This window comes from Pungitius pungitius, chromosome 15, assembly GCF_949316345.1.
Source record: "Pungitius pungitius chromosome 15, fPunPun2.1, whole genome shotgun sequence".
Classification (NCBI taxonomy): Eukaryota; Metazoa; Chordata; class Actinopteri; order Perciformes; family Gasterosteidae; genus Pungitius; species Pungitius pungitius.
The window spans coordinates 4,106,764-4,127,499 of NC_084914.1; the positions used below are offsets into that span (position 1 = coordinate 4,106,764).

General features: G+C 47.3%; 3 protein-coding genes across 5 annotated transcripts; all 3 read right to left on the reverse strand.

The window, feature by feature from the left end:
- Window positions 1-106: 106 nt before the first annotated feature.
- c1ql3b (complement component 1, q subcomponent-like 3b) lies at window positions 107-1,900 on the reverse strand. Its single transcript, XM_037458690.2, has 2 exons — window positions 867-1,900; window positions 107-561 (listed from the first exon to the last, which is right to left on the reverse strand). Exons 1-2 carry the CDS (start codon window positions 1,482-1,484, stop codon window positions 382-384), a joined length of 798 nt encoding a protein of 265 aa, XP_037314587.1. The 5' UTR covers window positions 1,485-1,900; the 3' UTR covers window positions 107-381.
- Window positions 1,901-8,264: 6,364 nt separating this feature from the next.
- Window positions 8,265-20,661, reverse strand: gpt (glutamic--pyruvic transaminase). Of its 3 annotated transcripts, none has more exons than XM_037459362.2 (12): window positions 20,527-20,661; window positions 16,900-17,086; window positions 13,617-13,706; window positions 13,353-13,461; window positions 13,107-13,240; window positions 12,467-12,710; window positions 11,305-11,384; window positions 11,092-11,228; window positions 10,801-10,975; window positions 10,387-10,542; window positions 9,373-9,485; window positions 8,265-8,903 (listed from the first exon to the last, which is right to left on the reverse strand). In XM_037459362.2, exons 1-12 carry the CDS (start codon window positions 20,586-20,588, stop codon window positions 8,813-8,815), a joined length of 1,578 nt encoding a protein of 525 aa, XP_037315259.2. In that variant the 5' UTR covers window positions 20,589-20,661; the 3' UTR covers window positions 8,265-8,812. The 3 variants fall into 3 exon arrangements, with proteins under 3 accessions (XP_037315259.2, XP_037315260.2, XP_037315258.2); XM_037459363.2 differs by lacking the exon at window positions 20,527-20,661 and adding an exon at window positions 17,632-17,809; XM_037459361.2 differs by lacking the exon at window positions 20,527-20,661 and having other exon boundaries at window positions 16,900-17,562.
- Window positions 18,497-20,191, reverse strand: fuz (fuzzy planar cell polarity protein). The gene has a single exon (XM_037459364.2). The coding sequence runs from the start codon at window positions 20,149-20,151 to the stop codon at window positions 18,856-18,858; it is 1,296 nt and encodes a 431-aa protein (XP_037315261.2). The 5' UTR covers window positions 20,152-20,191; the 3' UTR covers window positions 18,497-18,855.
- Window positions 20,662-20,736: the final 75 nt, after the last annotated feature.

The following is a 20,736-nucleotide window of genomic DNA, read 5'->3' on the forward strand; positions in this document are numbered from 1 at the left end:
TTTGCCTCTGTAATAAAGCGCTGGAGGTCAATTCATTTGAGCGTTCGGTCTACACACGGTATGTTGCAACAGCAGAAACATGTTTACATCATTAGTACAGCTGAAGAGTTCAATCGGACAAGAATACATTTCCCACTTTTAACATTCACTATCGTTATTCTGGAGTTAGCTGTCTGTTTTGGTAAAGTAGAGGGTTTCTTTTTCTTTCTTTTTTTTCCCACGTGGGGTCCTTTTTAGCTCTCCTTGCAATATGGAAACGGTGAGCTCTGCCTCCCCAAATAATCCAACTGACATACGAATCGAGCATGAGCAGCGAAGCGGTTTTTTTTTTTTTTTTAATGTATTTCTTTTTTGTTTTACGCGCGGCGGATCTCCCGCGTCTCAGTCCGCGTACAGCATGAACCCGGAGAAGGTGCTGTACTTGTTGTTGTTGCCCCCGTGCGCCTTTCCGCCGTCCAGCTTGATGTAGATCTCGTCCCCGGGCTCGAGGTGCAGCACCGCGCTGTTGCTGGCGTAGTCGTAGTTCTGATCGGCGTCCTGGGCGATGGCGCTGGCTCTCACCTGGAAGGGCAAACAGAAATGGACACGTCTGCTAATAAAAACGTGCCTTGCTTTTTTTTTTTTTTCAAAAACCAGAGGCGCGGACAGCTCCGACCGAGGAGACGGTTTAATTGGCCTCGCCCCGCGGGGAGCTTCAAATGGATTTTCTTTTCTTCCTGGGGAAACCGCGCGTAAAACCGGCAAGAGGGCGCGCGTCCGCGCACGCTCTCTTTTCCCTTGCAGTCATTATAACGCCACATCGCGTAAGAGCAAAGCTCAAACAAATGAAAATATCGACACGTGATCGTTGCCTGACGCGTCCTTACCTGGTTGTTCTTGCAGAGGTCGGCCCACATGCTGGTTCCATCTCCGCCCCGCATCAGCACGTGGTAAACAAAGAAGTAAATCCCCGGTATTGAGCAGGTGAATTTTCCTGAAGAGGGGTCATAGTGGTTGCCCAGATTTGTGACCACGTCGTCGAATTTCAGCACTTCATAGCCCTCGTGCTGCTTCTTCAGTCCGGCGTAAAACGCGATCCGTGGGATCGTGTTGTAAGTGGCAGCGCTGATGGCACCGTTGGGCCCATTTGCTCCGGGGGCTCCGGGTGGACCCGGTGCCCCCCTCTCACCGGGCGGACCAGCAGGTCCAGGTGGACCGGGTTCGCCAACCGGACCCCTCTGACCCATCTTGCCGACGCGCCCCGGCTCCCCTTTGGGACCCTGGATGAAGGTCGGAAGCGACTGAACCAGGCGGTTGTCTTTGACCGGGTTGGGTGCCTTGGCCGTGGCGGTGGTGGTGGCCGCGGTCCCGTGTGAGTCGCACACCATTTGACAGGACCCGAGCATCTCGTAGCGGGCGGGGTTCCCGGCGCTGTTCACCACCACCGGGATCAGAACCACCAGCACCAGCACCAGCGCGACACCACAAACACCAGTTGCGATCATCTGCGCTCTGCGGATTCGCTGCGTCCTCCGGATCCGATGGTCTTCCAGCCTGACTGCGGGCGATGCTGTTGCGCAGGGAAGAATTGGACCCGGACTCTTGTTTTGCGCCGCAACTTTTGGAGATGAAATGGTCCTTCAGATGTTTACGCATAAGAAGTGACCATCCACAACTTTTACGCGTTGCAGCATCCGCCCGATTGATTCATCTCCAGTTTTTCAATGCTTAAACAACAACAAAAACAACAAAGTATGGTCTACGAACAAAAAGCATACAATCTGCGTTCTTTCAACAATCTTAAGTTTCTTCCCAACGCGGTGTCACGGGAGAGAATGGGCTGGAAGCGAACCGTTGTCCGCTTGTGTTTGGAGAGTGAGGGGAGGGGTGGAGGTGATGGATGGGGTAGAATCCTTCCATTTCTTCAATCAAAAGAGAGAGAGAGAGAGGAGGGGAGAGATGGAGAGAGTGAAACATATTCAAACACTGTTGCAACTTTAAATCTCCGAAACGTGACTGCTTTATTTATTTTGTGCATTTGTTTGTGGGGTCACGGAGCTACTTCGCATCTTCTCACCGAGGTTTTTTACTTTTTCTATTGATGCCTGTAGTGTTACATCCCAAAACATGTTATTCGAACTCACCCACGCAGCTCTAAAGGTCGTGAGCATAATTAGGACCATTAAAGACAAAACAAAAGCTACACTCTGTTGGCACCTGGTCACACCTCAGCGGCTCCCAGTGTCCAATTTATCACTTGGAAAAAGAAATCTATAGAGCCAATGCAAGGAAGGAGGGAGTGACTATTGGAAGATGGCAGTGAAGGATCACTTCACACAATAATACAGATAAAATGATTAAATGCTGAGGCATTTATGTGGCAAATAGGGTAAGATAACTTAATCAATTACCCATAGGAATTCAGCAGTTAGTTAAAAAGCGACATTTTTATTTTAGCCTGTCATAGTTTTGTCAACTTTATAACTCAATAACTTGTAAAATTACTGAAATGATCCGTGGATTTCTAAGATTTATAACGAAACGTCCTGTCCACATAAAACCTTGGCAAAGTGGCCTTTGTAAGTTTGAGTGATGAAGGGCTAATTCTTGCTGAGGGGGGCAGATGATGATGTGCTCACGAATGCAGAGGCTGTCACTCCGTGTCGATGGCCCGTCGCTGCGAGGTGGAGAGATAGATGGAGAGCAAGGAAACAGATAGCCTTGTTTGTTTGGCAGCATCGAGGCCTTGATTGCAACCAGAATGAGATTCTGTGAAAGTCACAAAAAGCAACCGAATCGTGCTCCCAAAAAGTGCCACAGAACTGTGGAAACTCTAATGAAGAGAGAGAGAGAGAGAGAGTTCAAGGGGCTAAAATCAACAAACAATGAGCTGTATGAAAAGAAATGGTTCAAATGTACATAGTTACATATAACTAAGTTCACAAAAAATAGGTGGAACTTAGGACAGAAAGAGGTTAAGATGTTTGCTTAAGAACAGAAAAGCTTTTCCACATAATCAAAGAAGACAAATCACATTTTGTGGTATTCTTTTTAACTGAATGTTACAGTAAACTGTAATTTTTTTGATGAAACATCACAACCTTCGCTATCTGTCCTGAAAAAGGAAAAGGACAAGTTCGAAACGCGTTGTCTTGTTGAAGGTGAAATTTAGCCATGTAACAGTCGGATTAATTGCTTATTCAACAAGATGGACTGGTGATGTCAGAGTCGCTCTACTATTAGAATATAGATTAAAATGGCCACTGTTAACTGAAATGAATGTGATGAATTGTTTAAAAAAAGGATTTGGTGAAAGTTTGTAAGACTCGTTGCACCAAGGGATACCAATAATTAAGATTAAGCCTTTAAAAATATGCATGTGTTATTTCCTTCTGATTCTGTAGTTTCATTTAGTTTCATTCACAGATACAAGGGCAAAGCGTGCGATTTAAAACATGACCATTTCTTATAGTCAACACCTTTTCTGTGGGATTGGTGTCAAGCGACGAACAGAATATATCGCACACGAAGACGCGCACGCACGCACGCACACACGCGCGCGCGCGGGACCCCACTGCGGCGGCCATGAGTCACCGAGCACTTGTTACCGGTCAGGCTCCTCTCCTCCAGTTGGCTCGAGCCTCCGGTGACTCAGGGAGACGATGCCGACCACGAGCCAGAGTGAACAGCAGTGTCAAAAAAAAAAAACGCGCCCAAAAGCCTTTGGACTCCGTTTGCACCTAAATAAACCAGTGCAGTGCGCTCTTTGGTTCTGGTTTTTATTTGGGCGCAGAGGTTGACTCACGTCGCTCTTTTTTTTTGCCAGATGTTACAGTCGCTCAGCTGACCTCGGCTGATGTGCAGTAAGGATTCCTCCAGGCGGTGGAGAGTCCTGACAGGTCGCGTTGAGGCTCCACTTTGGAGTTCATTTACAACCAGTCAGGCAGGACTCCCCGGGGAGCCTGATGATTTTTTGACACCCGGACAAGCAGATGTTCAGAGGACTATGAATAAAACATAGAGCCCGTCCGACCGTGTAGGCCCAAGACTTTCTTTTTTCTTTTCTTTTTTTCTTTTTTGGGCGTGTAATGAAATGTGAGGCTGGATTTCAACTCACAAAAGCATCCCTTTGTCAGATAAGCGTGATGCGGCATGAAATATGTATAACATTTGTGTAGCCCGACCTGCGTGTCTGAGCAGGGCTCGATTGTGTTCATGACAATCAAAGCTGCAGACAGGTTTGTCAAAAGGATGCATGTGGTGAATGGAAACCCGGAAACTGAATGGGCCGAGAATATAAACAGAAACGTTGTGTGACCAGAGACACCCATGTGCGCGTCAACTGATAATAACAGCGCGTGCGATAAGATGCGCGTCCCTCGGTACTTTTCACACCTTCTGAATTGGGAGTGTTTATCTTCCCCCCCTTAGAGGAGCCGGTGAATAGTCTGGGCTCAACGGTTCAGCTCAGCGGGGAGGAGAGGGGGGGGGGGGGGACAGAATGCATTACCACACCCACCCACGCAAAGCTGCTCCTGTGCTGTATTTAAGGCCATCACAGTCACGCAGGGAGGGACTTAAGTTGTAATAACAAGGCTTTTTTTGTGATGGCTGAGTTGGATTGCATTATTGGCCAGTTTTTTTGATGGTTTAATATCATTCATTTTGGAACCACACTGTGAATTATATCTCAGATGGATCTGTAACCCCCCCCCCCCCCCCCCCCCCCCATACGTTGAGGCAAAAGACAAAATCCATTTTCTCCCATTGTGATTATCAGCGCACCAAACGAGAAGGCCGCCATTGCTTTTGAGAACATCTGAAGGGTGATGGCGGAACAGGTGCCTGAGATTGACTTTCTCAGGGTCGAAAACCCTCATTTTGAGTTGAGTTGTGTTGATCCTTTTCATTCTGTGTGTGTGTGTGTGTGGGAAGGTGAGTTCTCTGTGTTCTTGTTTGGATTCCTAAAATAATTCCCATAAATCTGATTAGTAAACAAATAAAAGCAGCGACCGAGGTCTCAAAATGCCAGCAGAGAGAAAATAGATTAAAAAAATATATATATTTAAATATATTTTGGCTGGAATAAAATAAACTATTGTGGATTTTTTGGGGAGCGTGTGTGCGTGTGTGTGTGTGTAATAATCTCCGAGGGGTGAGCTCGCCTCCCCTGGATCCGTGTTCTCACTGCTCACCATAACACTTTGTGTGTTGCAACCTGGAAGGCAGGATTACACAAAGGATTATAACAAAACCAAAATCCCCGGCGTGCATCAACAAAAAAAAAACAAAAAAAACAATGAAGTCGATTGATTTTCACCGTGATGTCAATCGATGCGCCGTTTCGCTCGTTGGCGTCAGCGGGCCGAGTGTCACATTCTGTGCCGATGAGATTGAGTGGCAGCGAGGGGCTTAGTGGCAAACACAATCGAGGAGTGTAAACATACCGAAGGGTGGCTGAGGGGGGAGTGGGGGGGGGGGGGGGGGGGCGAGAGGCCGATCAATGCCTCCAGTCTGGGATTGATTAATTACCCCCCCCCCCCCCCCCCCCCATCCCCGAGAAAGAGAGAGGACCAGGGAGGGTGTGAGGGCGCCGGAGAAACCTGATCAGAACAAGATTTATAACCCAATCTGTGCATCGTCGTCCCCTCGCTCTCATCTTCTAGAGATGCCCTTCTGCGTGGACGGACGGACGCGAGCGTGGCCCGTGAAAGTGGGCACGGCTCCTTAAGACGTCCGGTACGAGACGTTGTTTTTTTTTTCTGCTGTAAAGATGCAACAGAAGAATGAAGAGTTCGTTAAAAAAGAGGCCAAGGACGTACATGATGACGGGGGGGGGGGGGGGGGGGGGGGGGGGGGGGGGGGGGGGGGGGGGGGGGGGGGGGGGGCTATGACGTGATTCATTCGGTTGATTGTGACATTTATCAAAATGTGTCAAAGATCTGAAGCTCGCCACACCGCGATGACAATGTACCTTTTTACGGAGATTATCTTCCAGACTAGCAGTGACTTCCCCAACTATCTGTACCGGTTGCCTGGCAACTGCTGATGGCCAAAAAGTTTAAAAAAAAAATTAAATTATTCTTGCAGCCCAAAGTCTAATCTCACATATTTGCAATCCATGTCATGTGGGGAAGAATGAAGAACATGGTACTTTAACATAGTAAATTCATATTACAGAAATAACAGCAGAATAATAATAGAACAACTGTGAATAATAACAACGGTGGATGTAATGACAATAATGTTAAATGATGATTGTATAAACGCTTAATTGACCAATCATACTATTCTAAAAGTTCTAAAAGTTTTATGTATTTTGTATCATTACTCATGAAAATGTTCAATCAATATCCCGAATGTGAGAGTGGTATCAATCTTATCATCCAACAAAAGCTGTCAGAAGGCGGATGTTTCTCTTCCGGCAAGTTAAAGATATCACAGATATATTATTTTCTCAGATCTGTAATTATAAAGAGTTTAGCTCCACCTTACAAAATCCAACGCATGCTCTGGATGGGAGACACTGATGATTCCTCTGAAAGCCTCCATGCGTCCCGAATGTATGCAGGAGAACACACAGAAAGGAACCTGACATGGATGATTCGGTGTTTGTGCACACTGTTGGAGGACTTCTTGGTAGCCTGGTTGTGTTCAGACATATCTGAAATCATGCACATATATTACCCAACACGGCTCTGTAGAAACCCTCCTGACACGATAAACCCTCAAAAAATGAAAAAGAAACAAAACCAATATCATGGTGAGAAAGGCAGATCCTCGAAAGATTTTAACCACGTCTGTGTTTTAAAGATAAAACATAACTTGAAAGATGGTGCCTTTTTTTTTGTGAATGTGGTGTTTTAGCCGCTCCACATGTTTGGCAATCTATAAATTCTTTGAAGTATTTGGAAAACGTGTCGAGTTTTAGTTTGAGTGATAAAACATTGCTGCAAAAAAATAAAAAATAAAGACCTGAGATATCGAATACCGAGAGTGATTCTTTTGTGACATTTTCTGCGGAACTCGAAGCAGCCGAAAGGCCTCTCTCGGGGGTCACCGCTTCACACAAACACAGAACAACCAATACGACGCCCTGTGACCCGACCCTCGGGGGGGGGGAGGTCAGTCACTGAGACCCTCATCACCAAAGACACGGTGACCGCAGGCCCGGTCAGCCTCATTACCACCGGCACGGGTGTCCCTCCTTCGCCCCCTACGATGACCTTTGATTCCCAAAGAGATGGCAGGAGATGAGATGAGAGGTGGGGTTGGTTGGGAGGGGGGGGGGGGGGTACCCAAACGCTGGGCCAATTAATTTAGGGTGAAAGGGACTGGAGCGTGTGAGCGCGTCACGCTGCCGGAGTGAAGGGCGAGGAGCTCCAGGAGAGACAAGGCTTCGGAATAATTAGGATTCGGGAGAGCCGTTGTCAAAGATAATTAAAGCTGACAGCCACCGCGGAGCCGAGGAGGAGGGAGCAGAAAAACGTCTTCAGACTACATGCTTTAATTTAACACACTTCCCGCGTAGTCTCTCACTCTCAATGCCTCTCACACACACACACACACACACACACAAGCTATACCTCCATCACCCCAGCGGGCTATGATACATGCATAACAGGCTATAAAATAGATGACTGATTACTATAGGCAGCTGTTGTGTGACAGTTCCCAGATGTGTGGGACAGCATCTCCCTTGTAGGCCGACTCTGCTAAGTGTGAATTTGGCTTTTTCCTAATGGGAATTAATCCACAGATTGGACGAACTGTTCCACACAAGGCACTAGTGGCGACGTATGTTTGCGGAGTATGACAGCATCCATGAGACACGCGTTGCTACGGCTTTCTCACCTCAGCCTGAGGATCCGGGGGCTCGGTGGCGTTTGTTTGACTTCTCGAAAGTCAGAAATCAGACTTCATTTCCATTTGAAGTTTTGTCGACTGGGAACCTTTGACCTCCCAGAGTTAAAATGGGATGCAGCAAGCGTTCATCCTCACGCGGCGTTCTGCAGGGCGGCCTCAAACAGGACTCCAGGTGAATGCTGATCCGTGTTGTCTTTTAAGAAATAAAATGTCTTTCTTTCAGTCCCATTTTTTTTTTTTTTTTCAACCTGACCATAAAGGGGGAGATATCTCCATTTGGCCTTCAGCACAGTGAAAAAATACAGAGATTGGAAAATGACTGATAAATGTACGCTTATGTTGCACATAAGAATGAAAACAGAGTTGGGGGTAAAAAAGAGTTTCCATTTTCTTTTCCACAATAAAAAAAAAAACTCAAGTCCAATTTGTTCTTTAATGAAAGTACGAGGAACTGTAACTTAAAAACGTAACTATCACAATCGGTCAAAAGGAAAATTAACATCCGACTGCGCTTTCTGAAATAACGAGACATGATAGCCCGTTACATTTATTTTGATTCAACAAAATCATCATGCAAAATCACCTGCGCTTTCAACCAGTCAAGTACTGCCTGCGGGAATGTATTATTTCAAAAAGGTTTTAACTGCGTACCATTTCATTCCAGCTTGGTGTCCGCGAAAGGCAATACGTCTCTCATATTCACAGACGCGCAGCTTCAGTACCAACATCCAAACTTTACACGGGCCTCGGACTTCTTTTCTTCGTGTCCCGCTGGGTTTTCTTAACCAAAACATCCTTGAAAACAGTCTGAATGTGTAAAGGCCCGGAAGTGCGTCATCACAGAGACCACCGGAGCCTCCGTAGGAAAGGCACTTGTTAGTGACAGATCAATTCTGATTGGCTGAGTTACTTTCATTTTGATTGGTGGGTTCCTCTCTTTACAAGTCAGAGGAAGCAGTGTGGCAATTTAAGAATACTGCTGCAGGAATTTCTGGTGGAACTCCTTGACTTTGTTCAGCAGCGTCGTCAGCTTGTCTTTCGGCGGCAAGATGGTCATTCTGGCAGCAAAAAAAGAAGAAAGGCAAACATTAACTGTGTAAACTGGGTGATGCAGCGAAAGACGACGCGCTGGGGAAGGGTTAAAGAGTAACAGATTTGGAAGAATCACTTAAGAATCAACCCAGATGGTAATTGAATAACTGAAGAGAGGGCAGGTATGTTTCAAAATGACGCCTAGGATGCATTGATTGCTTCTTCAAACTGGTAAAGTGATGCCTTTTTTTTCCCTCCCCATTCAAACTAAGGCTCCTTTTACATAAACGTTCCTTCCACCTTCATTCCCACATGACAGGACATTTATGGAAAGGGACAAAACCTTTGAGCAATGTACGTAGCCCATGCAGTTGCATGAATGGAAATGAATTACATTCAAAGATGGGAGCAATGTGTCAAATTGCAGTCAGATTAACATGATATCAGAAACCGGCTTTAATGAGTGATGAATTGGGTTTTGTGTGCTTTAAGTACCTGAAGTGGTAGGTTCCATCCCTCTGACCGAAGCCACTCCCGGGCACCAGGCAGATGCCCGTCTCCTCCAGCATCTTCATGCAGTAAAACATATCCGGCTGCTGACCTTTGTCCTGCCAGAGAGGAAAAAAGAAAACACAATCTCACCGTTTGATGTTTCATATTCTGGTGGCACCAACATTAGCGAACAAAGTTGAAGCCTCGATTTTCAGTGTCTACGGCAGTGCAGCACTGTGGCCTCGTTTTGAACTCATAGCAGATTCACACTCGCAAAAGTACGGCGTGTACTTTTTTTGCCGCATTCCCACTGAGCAGCATTATTAGTTTTCATTCATAACAAATTTAGGATAAAAGATTTTCATTTAAGTAGAAAATAGAATCAGAATAGTATAACCATGTAATATGAAATGCTCACAAAACATATTTTTTTATTCTTGCAGTGCTTTTCTACAGTTTACAAATGTATGACCTATAACAACAAGTTTTATTGTGCTTTTATTGTATTCTGCAGTTCCAGGGCAACATTTTTCCAGCAGTAGCTAAAATGACAACCCTAAGAAGAGAAGAATACTAATTCGAGGACAAAATAAATTAAATGAGTCTGAGTTCTTTTGGATGGGAAGCCTTTGTGAAACCTTTTTGAATCCATTTATAAAAGTATCTCAGCCCTTACACGCAGCAGCGCGTTGACCTCCAGCTCAATGGGCCGAATCTCTATTTAAACTGCCAATGGTAATATCGAACGCTGCCAAAGAAGCGCTCTCCTTAATTGCTGTTTCTAAAGAAAGCGAAGGCAAAAAAGAAAGCAGGACTACAGCTGTGTGGTAAAAGAGCCACTGGGAATAAGTAGGTGAGCTCCAGTCTGAACTCATCCTCCGCAACGATTAGATGGTCGAGTAAAAGATTCTTCGACTATTTGTTCCTCGTCAATGTGGTTTCCTTGAAACGACCCAGCACTGAAACTTGAATCATTGAAATGTTGTATGTATGTAAGGGGAATAATTCAGGACTGACCGTGGCCTCTTTGACAGCCTTTTCAGGGATGGTTATGCGAGGGAAGGAGTACATGGCGCCCTGCACCGGATTGCAGCTGATGCCTTGAACAGTATTGAGGACCTGCTCTGTAAGCTTGGCCTTCTCTGCTAAGGCACTTAACGTGGCCGTGCGCTCCTAGAAGAAGGGGGGGGGGGGTGACAATGGGAGGGACAGGGAGAAAAAGGCAAGAAAACCAAAGGGAGCTGTTACAGGAATGTGAAAGGAAAACCATGGCCCATTGTCTCATAACTAGACTGATAAAAACAACCCAGTTGTACAGATATGCAACATAGTGACACCTGTGCCAGCGCATTGACAATGTTCAGGTGAGCATATTGTGATAGATTTACGTTTTGAATCATTTGTCCTGCTGTTGGGATGTCGGGTTCATACCTTGATAAACTTGTCATATGAGGATTCACCGGGCTGCGGGGGGTTGACCACCAGGTCCATGAGCGCCTGTCCAGGAACTGGGGGGCACAGACGGACAGACACCAGCTTGGACAGCTGCGCCCTCACTTCCTCGTCCATGTTGATGATCTCCATGTAGCCTCCACGGAAGCCACACCTGAGAGGGAGAAAAAAAAAGAAGAAAAAAAAAAGACAGAAAATACAAAGAGACGCTTGTCAGTATCGACAAGGTCCGGCGGATTCATCCCCGACACGCAATTAAAAAGGACTTACTCTCCCATGTAACACTTGGAGGTGGAGTGGAAGGAAGCCAGCTCCACTGTGTCCGAGTACTCTGGGCCCATTTCAAACAGAACCTTCTTAAAAGAGTGGAACTGGCAACCGTCGGCATACACATTGTCCTGGTACACCTGCGAGAGCAAGAGAGAAGGACGGATGTCACAGTGAAGAGGGGCAGCTGTCAAACGAGATGCAGAGAGACCGTACCTCATCGGCCATGAGGAAGAGACGCTCCTGTGCTGCAAATCGGATTACGTCCTCGATGCACTGTCTGCTCTGAACCTGACCTGGGAATGAGAACGAGGCTCATTAGGAAGGTGGGAAGTGGTGGTTGAACAAGCTGTTGTGTCCATTTGCTGCCATCTAGTGGGCCCTTTAGCAGGAGTGCAGGAACCGCGTGGCTATAAAGCAACACAGAACGTGAGTGGACCTGAAAATGATGTTGATGTTTTCACTTTCTTTGCGAGGTGGGGGCAAACAAATAGGAGGGAGGGGGCAACTAGAGCCCACAAGGAGGCCTTATCTCCACAGCCCGGCCATGAGCCGAGGGACGGCGGCTTCTCTCCCCCCCCGCCTCCTCAAAGAGAAGTCATGTTATCTTTTAAAATAATCACTGGAGCAAATGTCCCTCAGGAATTCCCTTCAACCTCTAAGTACATCTGAAGTACTTTTAAAACCGTTGGTGACTTAAGCTCCAAACAAATGTTCCTTTTGGCATTACGGGCGGTATCGGGGCAGTTTGGATTAATCCCGATATAAATGAATAGCCATGTGGTGATAAAGGGCCGTGGGTCCGCTTCCTGCTGAGTGTTTTTGCTGTTAGGAGTCGTGTTTCCAGCCTTCCTACAGAGCCTCTGGCCTCAGAAGCTAAAAGTGTAGTTAAATCTAGATGGAGACGTCATCTAATACATCTCACTATAACTGCTTCGTACTCAGTAAAGGAGGATTAAATAAAGTAAAAGGGCAAATAAAGGTTTTAGGTAGTCCAAATTATACATCTGGAGTTTCTGTATGTTACTAAAAGAAGAGTCTGGACTTGAGTCAAAACATTCTATTTGTCTGCATTCATGATAATAGTCTCTTATAATTTAGGAGCAAGTATTTCTTATAATTTAATCTGTACTTTAAATTAAACTGTCTGTGTTCTTACAATTAAAACTATTTTCCAGGAGAGTCAATATGAGGATGGAGGAGTCTGGATTAAGGTGGAGGTGTGTGGATTAGGATGAAGGAGAATATGTACTCAAAGTCCTTCATAATTGTTATTTTCCATCTCCTATTGGATATAGAATATGTGAAAATACCGACAAGCCCTAGCAATCTCGTCACTCTGTCCGACAACAAAAAAAAGGGGGGGGGGAAACCTCACCGGTGGGGTTTCCAGGGTTGATGATGCAGAGGGCTCGAGGGTTGCAGTGGCGCCGGGCCTCATCCAGAGCCCGCTGCAGCTCACTGATGTCCAGACTCCAGCACTTCTCCTCGTTGAGGTAATAGTTGATCTGCACGGAGCCCAGTTCGGCCAGAGCAGCCGAGTACAGGGGGTACTGGGGTATGGAGATCATGACGCCGGTGCGCGTCGCACCCTCGCCGCACACCAGCAGCTTCAGCATGGTCTGCAAGTGTAGGATGGGGGACGTGGAGAAAGACGTTCCATCAACAGAGTTACCTACACACAAGTTATCACGCAGCTTTATCCGCAGGGCGCTTCAAAAAGCCATCGGTGCTAACTCATCAGGACCAAATACTAGAAATGAAATGCAGGAAACATGCTCAAACCCGTGAGAGTTGCAAATATGTTTTTTAAAAGGGGTTACAAGCCAAAATTGTATTATTATTATTTTAAAAAATGTTATTTCACAGGCGCTTGTTTTCCTGATAGTGGGATGTGTCCATTTAGTGATCAGGCTCATGAGGGGTTGACTCCAATGTCCCCCGAAAAAAATACTAATCAAGACATCAGTTGACCTCCAAATATACACGGTCAGCTCAAAAGATGATGTCGTTCGTACCACGATGCCGTCGCTGGCCCCCGTGGTGAGGTAAATGTCGTCTGGGTCGCAGGGCACGCCGCCATCTCTTCGCTCAATGTAGCGGGCCACGTCCTGGCGCACAGCGTCTATGCCCTGACTGGCACTGTAGGAGCCTGAGGGACATTCGCATGGAGACCAGAGAGAAGAGGAGTTTCAACATAATGAAGCCGAACCACCAGAGTCGAGGGGATATTTGGCATCTGAGGTCATACAAATCCAACCCACCCATACTGTTCCCTCCGCAGGACTGAAGAATGCGGCGCGCTCTACTTTTAGCATCCTCTGGGAACGTGTTGTCGTTGAGCAGCTCGGGGTAGGAGCACAGCGCCAACACCTTGAAACAAAAGGAGGTGTGAGGATAAAAGGAGGAGAGGCCATTATGCGAAGACCCTTTATAGATTACTACAGAAACGGGCAAGGAATATATTGACACCAGCTTTAAGTGGGACGAAATGATGCTACATTTAGGGGAGAGGGTTAGGAGCAGACCTGTCGGAAGAAAGTGATTGGCTGCTGGCCCATAGCATGCGCATCGCCAATGTTGGCCTTGATGACCTCGGTGAAAGGCTTCTTGATTCCCTGCAGAGCATAAACACAACACGCAAAAAGAAGATCATACATCGGCGGAACTCAAAGAAAACAATTCTTTTAGCAGCTTTTTGTATGAAAACCTGAGATGTAAAGAGATCATAGAACCCATTAACAAGCCTGACTAGATTTGTCAAAGAGAAAGGAGGGTTGGCTGAGAGCTCCCACGGCACCTAAACAACACACACATTACTCAAGAGGCAGCTGAGCAGCTGCTGAGGCCACAGTAGGGTTGGGAAAGGGGGGAGGGCGGGGGGGCTCATAACTTTGACGGGGTGTTTGGATTGGAGGCTTGATGAACTGAGCCGGGGAAAGTAAAACGCTCTGTTAGCCATTAGCTTTACCCTTCCTTCTGATTCATGTCTCACATTTCAGGACATTTTGTCAGAATACATTACGGTGAAGAATGGAAGACAGATTCTTCACTGCTGCGAGGCGACGTGGAGGCCAAAGTGAAGCGCCTCCAAACAGGCAGGTTTGACTTTAGATGAGCAGAGTTTCTAAATGGAAAACCAGTCTATGAGTATATCAGAGCACATTTCACGTTCTAACTTTTCTATTAACAGTGACTTCTCTCTATATAAAGAACATCCTTTTGATTTAAATCTGCTGCAGATTATGTTATTTTGTCAGTGGAAATATGTTGTGTAAGTGCGTTTATGGTTTTTGTAAAATCATACTGATGCTAATACTAAGCTAATTCAAAGGATTCAACCGGTCCTTCACTTTTTCTTCTGCCTTTAACAAAGCGCCGATGCAGATTGTCGTCGCAAACACGGAGCAGGTTTTTGACCTGTGCAAACGTCCTTATCGCGGCGACACCATTATCCCTCTGGCTCGGAGGGCCACGCTTCACACGGAGGCCTTTAACCTCCTCGGCGTAGATGCATGACAGCAGAGCAGCAGTTAAACAACGTCAAATGTAATTAGGACAATATATAGGCATCAATTTACTTCCGAGGCAGTTTCTGAAACATAATCTCTCAGCAGCTGGGAACGCTTAGAGAGGTCAAACAACAACACCCGCCTCCATGTGCACAAACACGAGCATGTGTGCGCAAACGCTGTTAAGACCAGATGTTAAGAGCAGCGTGAGTCTGCAAGAAAAGCCACAAGTGGAACCTCATGCGGAAGGAAAACATAGCAGCATGTTTATTTGATTTGTTCCGATGCTGTTCAGATTTGGGGAGGTTTGGGTGTCAGATTCTCTCATTGGCGGCAGAGGAGTCTCTCAGTCTGGACCAATCGCATTACGCAAGTCCAATAACACCCCCAGGTCAAAAGTACCATCCATTCATGACGGGGGTCTGGGGGGGGGTGGGGGGGGGGGGCCTTTATGAAACACACTGATCTCTGCACCGGAGCACCGGCTTGGAAAGGTCGGTGCTTTCTGTCCTCAATCACTGATAAAACAGTCCAAACAATACAGAGTGTACCCTGAGGGCTGCATTCATTGTATCTGCAGAGCAGGAAAAGCCCTTGGAAATAGTGTTGAATGTTCATCGCAATAAACTAAAATGAGAAAAAATACTTTCCAAAATGTGGATATGGGATTGAGTTTTTTTTATTTTTATGAATGCAAATAATCCAGATTAAAAATCCGAAAAAAAAGGTTTGCAGGTTGCTTTTCATTCTAGAAAAATATGTGGAAAGAATTTCCCTGGAACCATCGCTCCCCAAAAACGACGCCCTGAAGAGGGCTCATTCACTGCCAGCTCATTAGGACAAACTAAGACCGTGATGTCATAACTGCATGTGTACACTAAATTCGCTCAAAGTTGTTTTACCACGTTCTTAACACAGCTTTTAGTGTTTAGGAAAATAAATAACAAGCCCACTTTTGTACCACATTTAAAAAGGAGCAAAGATCTCAGTACAAAAGAACAAGGTGCGTAGGAAACTGGAGTAGGACGTTCATTCATGTGTGCGTTTCGGGGACGAAATGGAGAATACCAGCGTGACCCGTTTCCCAAAGAAATGCAACACCATCCAAACGGCGAGGGAAAGCTGGACTGTAGTTCAGTACTTTTGAAAAAGGCTGGCAGTGGGACAGTTTGCAGCTAATGAAAACAAAAAAAAGATTTTCTAAATTGAATTGTGATGAATAAAAAAAAGGGTGTAAAAGTTGTCATTCTTTTTGACCTGAAAAAAGGGGATCACCTGCAGAAAAACATTGGACAAAGACATCTCTTGGTGCAAGTATGACCGGTCATCGCAGAGTGAAGACCTCCTGGGGGACACTCGTCCCTTCCTGAGCAACGCACCCGACAGGACAAGTTTTCACACCAGATTGCACTCAGTAAAGCAACAGCTGGCTGCCACATCACCATAAACAGTGGGAGCGGAAGGAATGGACACACCTTAAAAAAAACTAACTCAAGCTAAATGCAAAAAGTGTCTGTATTTATATTGTCAATCAGCTGGAATAGACTTGGCTAGTGTTGTCTCACTTCAGGGGGGGGGGGGGGACCTTTCACTACAAAGACACCATGCTTTCTGGCTTCTAAAAGTGAAAGTTAAGTTACTTATCAGCTGTTGGATTTTATGACAGTCAGAGGTCAAGATGTGTGTGTATATAGTGTTAGACATTGAGACGCGCAAGACAACAAAAACAGTGTGTGCTTACGACCATGGACCTTCACCTCGCTGAAGTGTTTTAGAGATGGGTTTAAAAAGACTAAACATTACCAAACAAGTCTAGAGATATTCAATCATGATCCGCCTCGCACCGGAACTGACTGACTAACTTGTGGACTTTGATAAGAGTTTGGTGTTCCGTCTAAACTACAGTTTTGTCTTTTAGGTTAATGTTTAGATGGCAGTATTGACAACGTAACCAGGAATGAACTATGACGCTTAATGAAACACACTGACAGGATTAATATTTCAATTAAGCTCCTTATTGTTTTCCTATTATTTTATAAGAGATTCAAATGAATATTAACAGATATTTACCGAAAAATATTTACCAATTACAATTAACAATTTCCCAGGTTTCTGCTTCAGTAAAACAGCTTTCAAACCATTTGTTGGAGTAGTGATGCTAAATATTCTGGGGCACAATGGTCTGCAACAATAAAAAAATAATAATAATACAGTCAAAATGACGTATAAAACACAGGTAAAGCATGGCCTCAGAGGTACAGGTGGTACGAACAGTGACGTCAGACGGCCCTTCACAAACCTCAGAGAGCTCCCTCTCCAGCTCCACGGCCCGCTGCACGATGGGCCCCCGCACGGCGTACTCCACCTTCTTCACCGTGGGGTTCATGGTGTCCAGGGTCAACACCTTCGCCCGGGGCGACGCTCCGTTCTGGGACATGTTCTCTTTGGGGAGCCCGCGCCGCGTCGCGCTCAGACCCGATAGAGCCCTGCCGGGAGAGGAGGACCACAGAGCGGGTGAGGTGGGCGAGCGGGCCCCGGGGCCCCCGCGGACCCCGGCCGACAACTCGCTTCGCCCCCGGTTCAGAAACCGGACGTTTCTGGCCGTCAGCAACTGCATCCGCGTGGCTGACATGTTGCTTTTTTGCTCGCTCTCTCTCTGTCTCTCCTTCAGCAAGTTGGCTAACTGCGACTTACACCACCTCTCCGCGACTTACACCGCCCGCTGTTTTCTACGTCAAGTTAAATCTCAGTAAAAAAAAAAGAACGAGTACGCGTTCCGACCTTTGGACCTGTCGGCAGGGTTAAAGTACTGTTGGGTTTGGGGGGGACCCAGGATGTCCCGCTAGGACCCTGAATCACAAGCACACGCGCAGACTGCCGTTGCACTCTGCGGAGTTATCGGGGGTTCGTTCCCCGTACGCATGGCAACGCCACAGCCAGCGCGCGCGCGGCTCCGGCTCCCGCTCCCGCTCCCGCCCTCGCGCGGCTCCGGTGTATACAGCAAACCGTTATGTCCCCACCCCCCTCTCACCTTACTCGGGCTGTCAATCAGGGGCCCTTCTACCGGAACCTGACGTGACTCCGGGAGGGGGTCTATGACCAACGACGACCCGGCGCGCAGCTTTCAACGTCGTCCCGAACTCGCCACGCAGCAAACCCCCTACACACGCACTCTTTGTTCCGTGCGGTTTGGGTGGAGACTGGGGAGGGCCCCCTTGTTGGGCTTTAATAAAATCACGAAAGCACCTCCTATTTCGAGGGGAAGGTCCACCTCGGTTTGCTCGGCTTTCATGGAAATAACTCATGGAAAAACTAATCTGCATCTATTGTGCAATCATTTCAAATTCATTACAAAAAAGAGGACTGTAGCAAAGTGTGGGACTTACAACCTCCGGGCCTCCACAGTGGAATTGTTTTAAAAAAAATAAACTCATGTCAAGTATTAATTTAAAAGTGATGTGTTTTGTAAACTTAGTGACTATGAAGAATGATGTGGTTGACCGAATGCAAAAGGTTAACTTTTTAACTGAAAGTGATATATTAAAATCTTCTTAAAAATGTAAATGCACGTATCTTCCACACGCCGTCAAAGAAATGTTAAAGAAACATTTGTAGTTTTCAACGGAAACGTTTAATACTAGAACCATTAACCTGCATGTTTGTGTTAAGGTAAAAAATGTTAAAATGCCGTATTCACCCAGTCATCATTTTGCCATTCAATTGAGAGGCCAAACCATTAGGAAAAAGGAACATAGATCACTCAGGACCCACAGAAAGTAACCAACCATTTTTTAGATTAAAAAAAAAGCTACAGAAAATGCAGAAGGCACTTTTTCCAGTGTAACATTTTCACATGATTCTCTGGCAGTATTCACTATCTGTCATTACTGGAACAGCCTTGAAGCCAGGGGAGTCGGACAATTGTAGAAAAGTGACTTATCTCTAATGCAAAACGAAGCAATTTCCTTTCTTACTATTTACATAATTCCTGAGCTCTATTAAGTAAAGATCACCAGTGATAACGTTAACAGTGATATCCTTCTCTATGGCGAAGTCAAACAAGTGGTATGTTACCCATTTTCTGTTACGAAGCTGACTTTTACGCCTCTAGATACGGTATTAGATAAAAGAATTCTCAATAAAGATATGAGACATCTAAGAAGCAGCTAATTCGCATTTCAATAAATACCTCTACGTTAACATATTATGAGGTCACAGATGGTTTCAATGAAATGTAACAATGTAAATGGTTTAATTAAAACCCAGTGGCAGCAACTATATCAGAGAGGGTCTGCGTGGCCAACGCACGCAGTGCAAAGCTGGGCACTGACGGCGGGACGAGCAGGAAGAGCTGGTGCTGTGGTGTCTGAAGTCCAAAGCTTTTGCACTCATCTGTGACCAGATAGCACTGCAGCGGCTGATGGGAGAATCCAAGGACAAAGTCCTCGTTGTGACCTCTAGGAGCCCTCTCCTCCGGGGAGGCGGACGGCGTCTCCTCCTGCGTGAAGTAGTGTGTGGTGCTGAAGACGTAGAAGAGCCTCAGTAGCTCCCAGCAGCGGGCCTTGGAGGGTAAAGGAGGATCACCGAGAGGGTGAGCGGTGGACACCGAGCGGCGCGTTTCGCGGTTGATGAGGAGAACCGCCAGCACGTCGGGACGCAAGGCCACAGATCCCGGCAAGCACTGCTCTCCGCTGGCCAGGCAGTCTCTCAGGGTCTCCACCAAAGGTGTCCAGAAGCTACCCACCAGCTCGCTCTCGGCCTTGTGCAGGGAAGGCGTCGGGCCGCACAGCACGCACACGTCTGCCCCAGGGAGCAGCTGGAAGCGGAGCAGGCGGTGGGCCACGGTGGGACTGCCCTTAGGAAGGAAAACTGGATAATCACACGAGGCCGAGCCCGAGGCCGAGAGGGTCCGCATCAGAGCAGAGAGCAGCACCACCTCCTGTGGAGCGAGGCGCCACCACTTCTCGGTCGCCGAGGCAACCCGCCCGCGGACGAGGAGGCAGCCAAATTCACTCTCGGCGGCCTGAGCAAAGCCATCCACGGCCCCTTGGAGGACGGCCGGGTTGGCGGGCAGCAGCGAGTCAACGCAGTGGGTCAAGTTACCCAGGATGCCCTCTTGCCTGTCCTCCAGCAGCTGATCAACCAGGGTGAAGCAAGACCGCAGGTCCCTCTTGAGCCTCTCGACATTCCTGACCTCCGTCAGCTCATCCTGCCCCAGCACCAGCACCATGCAGCTCCACACGTTCTCGAGGAGGCGTTGCAAACGGACCTCCTCCGCTTTGCTGCCGCCTGCACCGCCCTGTCCACCGCCGCCGCTCACGGCGATGAGCATCACGCTGTCCTGGAAGACCCTCCACACCACCTTGCCCCCGCCTTCGGTCTCGCAGCAGGACAACTCCACTCCCTGACCAGCGCCGAACATGTGGACGCCGTTCAGGGAGCCGATGACGGAGAACGGCAGCTGCTTGGAGGCCCCCCTGGTGAAAAGCGGGACCCCGCTGCTGGCCGTGAGGCAGAGGAGCTGTGTGGAGCCATGCTGAAGCATCATCATGCTAACTTTGACGTTTTCTACACGGGGGGGGGGGGGGGGGGGGCGTGGGGTGTAATTACGGGCAGTTAACGGTCCCGATCGGGCCGAGTGATCGACGATTAAAACACTGTGCAGGCTAGCAGGCTATCGATTAGTGAGCGGCATGATTCTCACGTTTCATCGGCGAGGATGAGCACCGTCGAGCCGTTAGCGTCACTCAACGTCAAACCATTAACCGGGAAAAACCAACGGCAAGCCAAAACATGTCAAGCGACCTTAGCGGGCCTTTTCTAGGAGGGCAGGAAGCGACACATGTCGTCGATTCGCTAACCACTGGGCAATTGTAGCTTGCTTATTTCACTTAAGGGGTAACGTTAGGTCAACAAAATAAGTTACCGTCGTTTCCACAGCAACGCCGTCCCATGATTCATTCTTCTCACTCTGAAGGGTGGTTTCATTCGTCTGGCTGGGTTGCAGTTGGGTTTTACGGGCTCCAATGTAAACGCCGACAGCTTGGCACGAGGAGACCGACCTGGGATCCGTACCGCGTTTTCCTGGATCAACTTCTCGCGAGAGTTGACTCACTAGCAGCTGTAGTATGGGAGC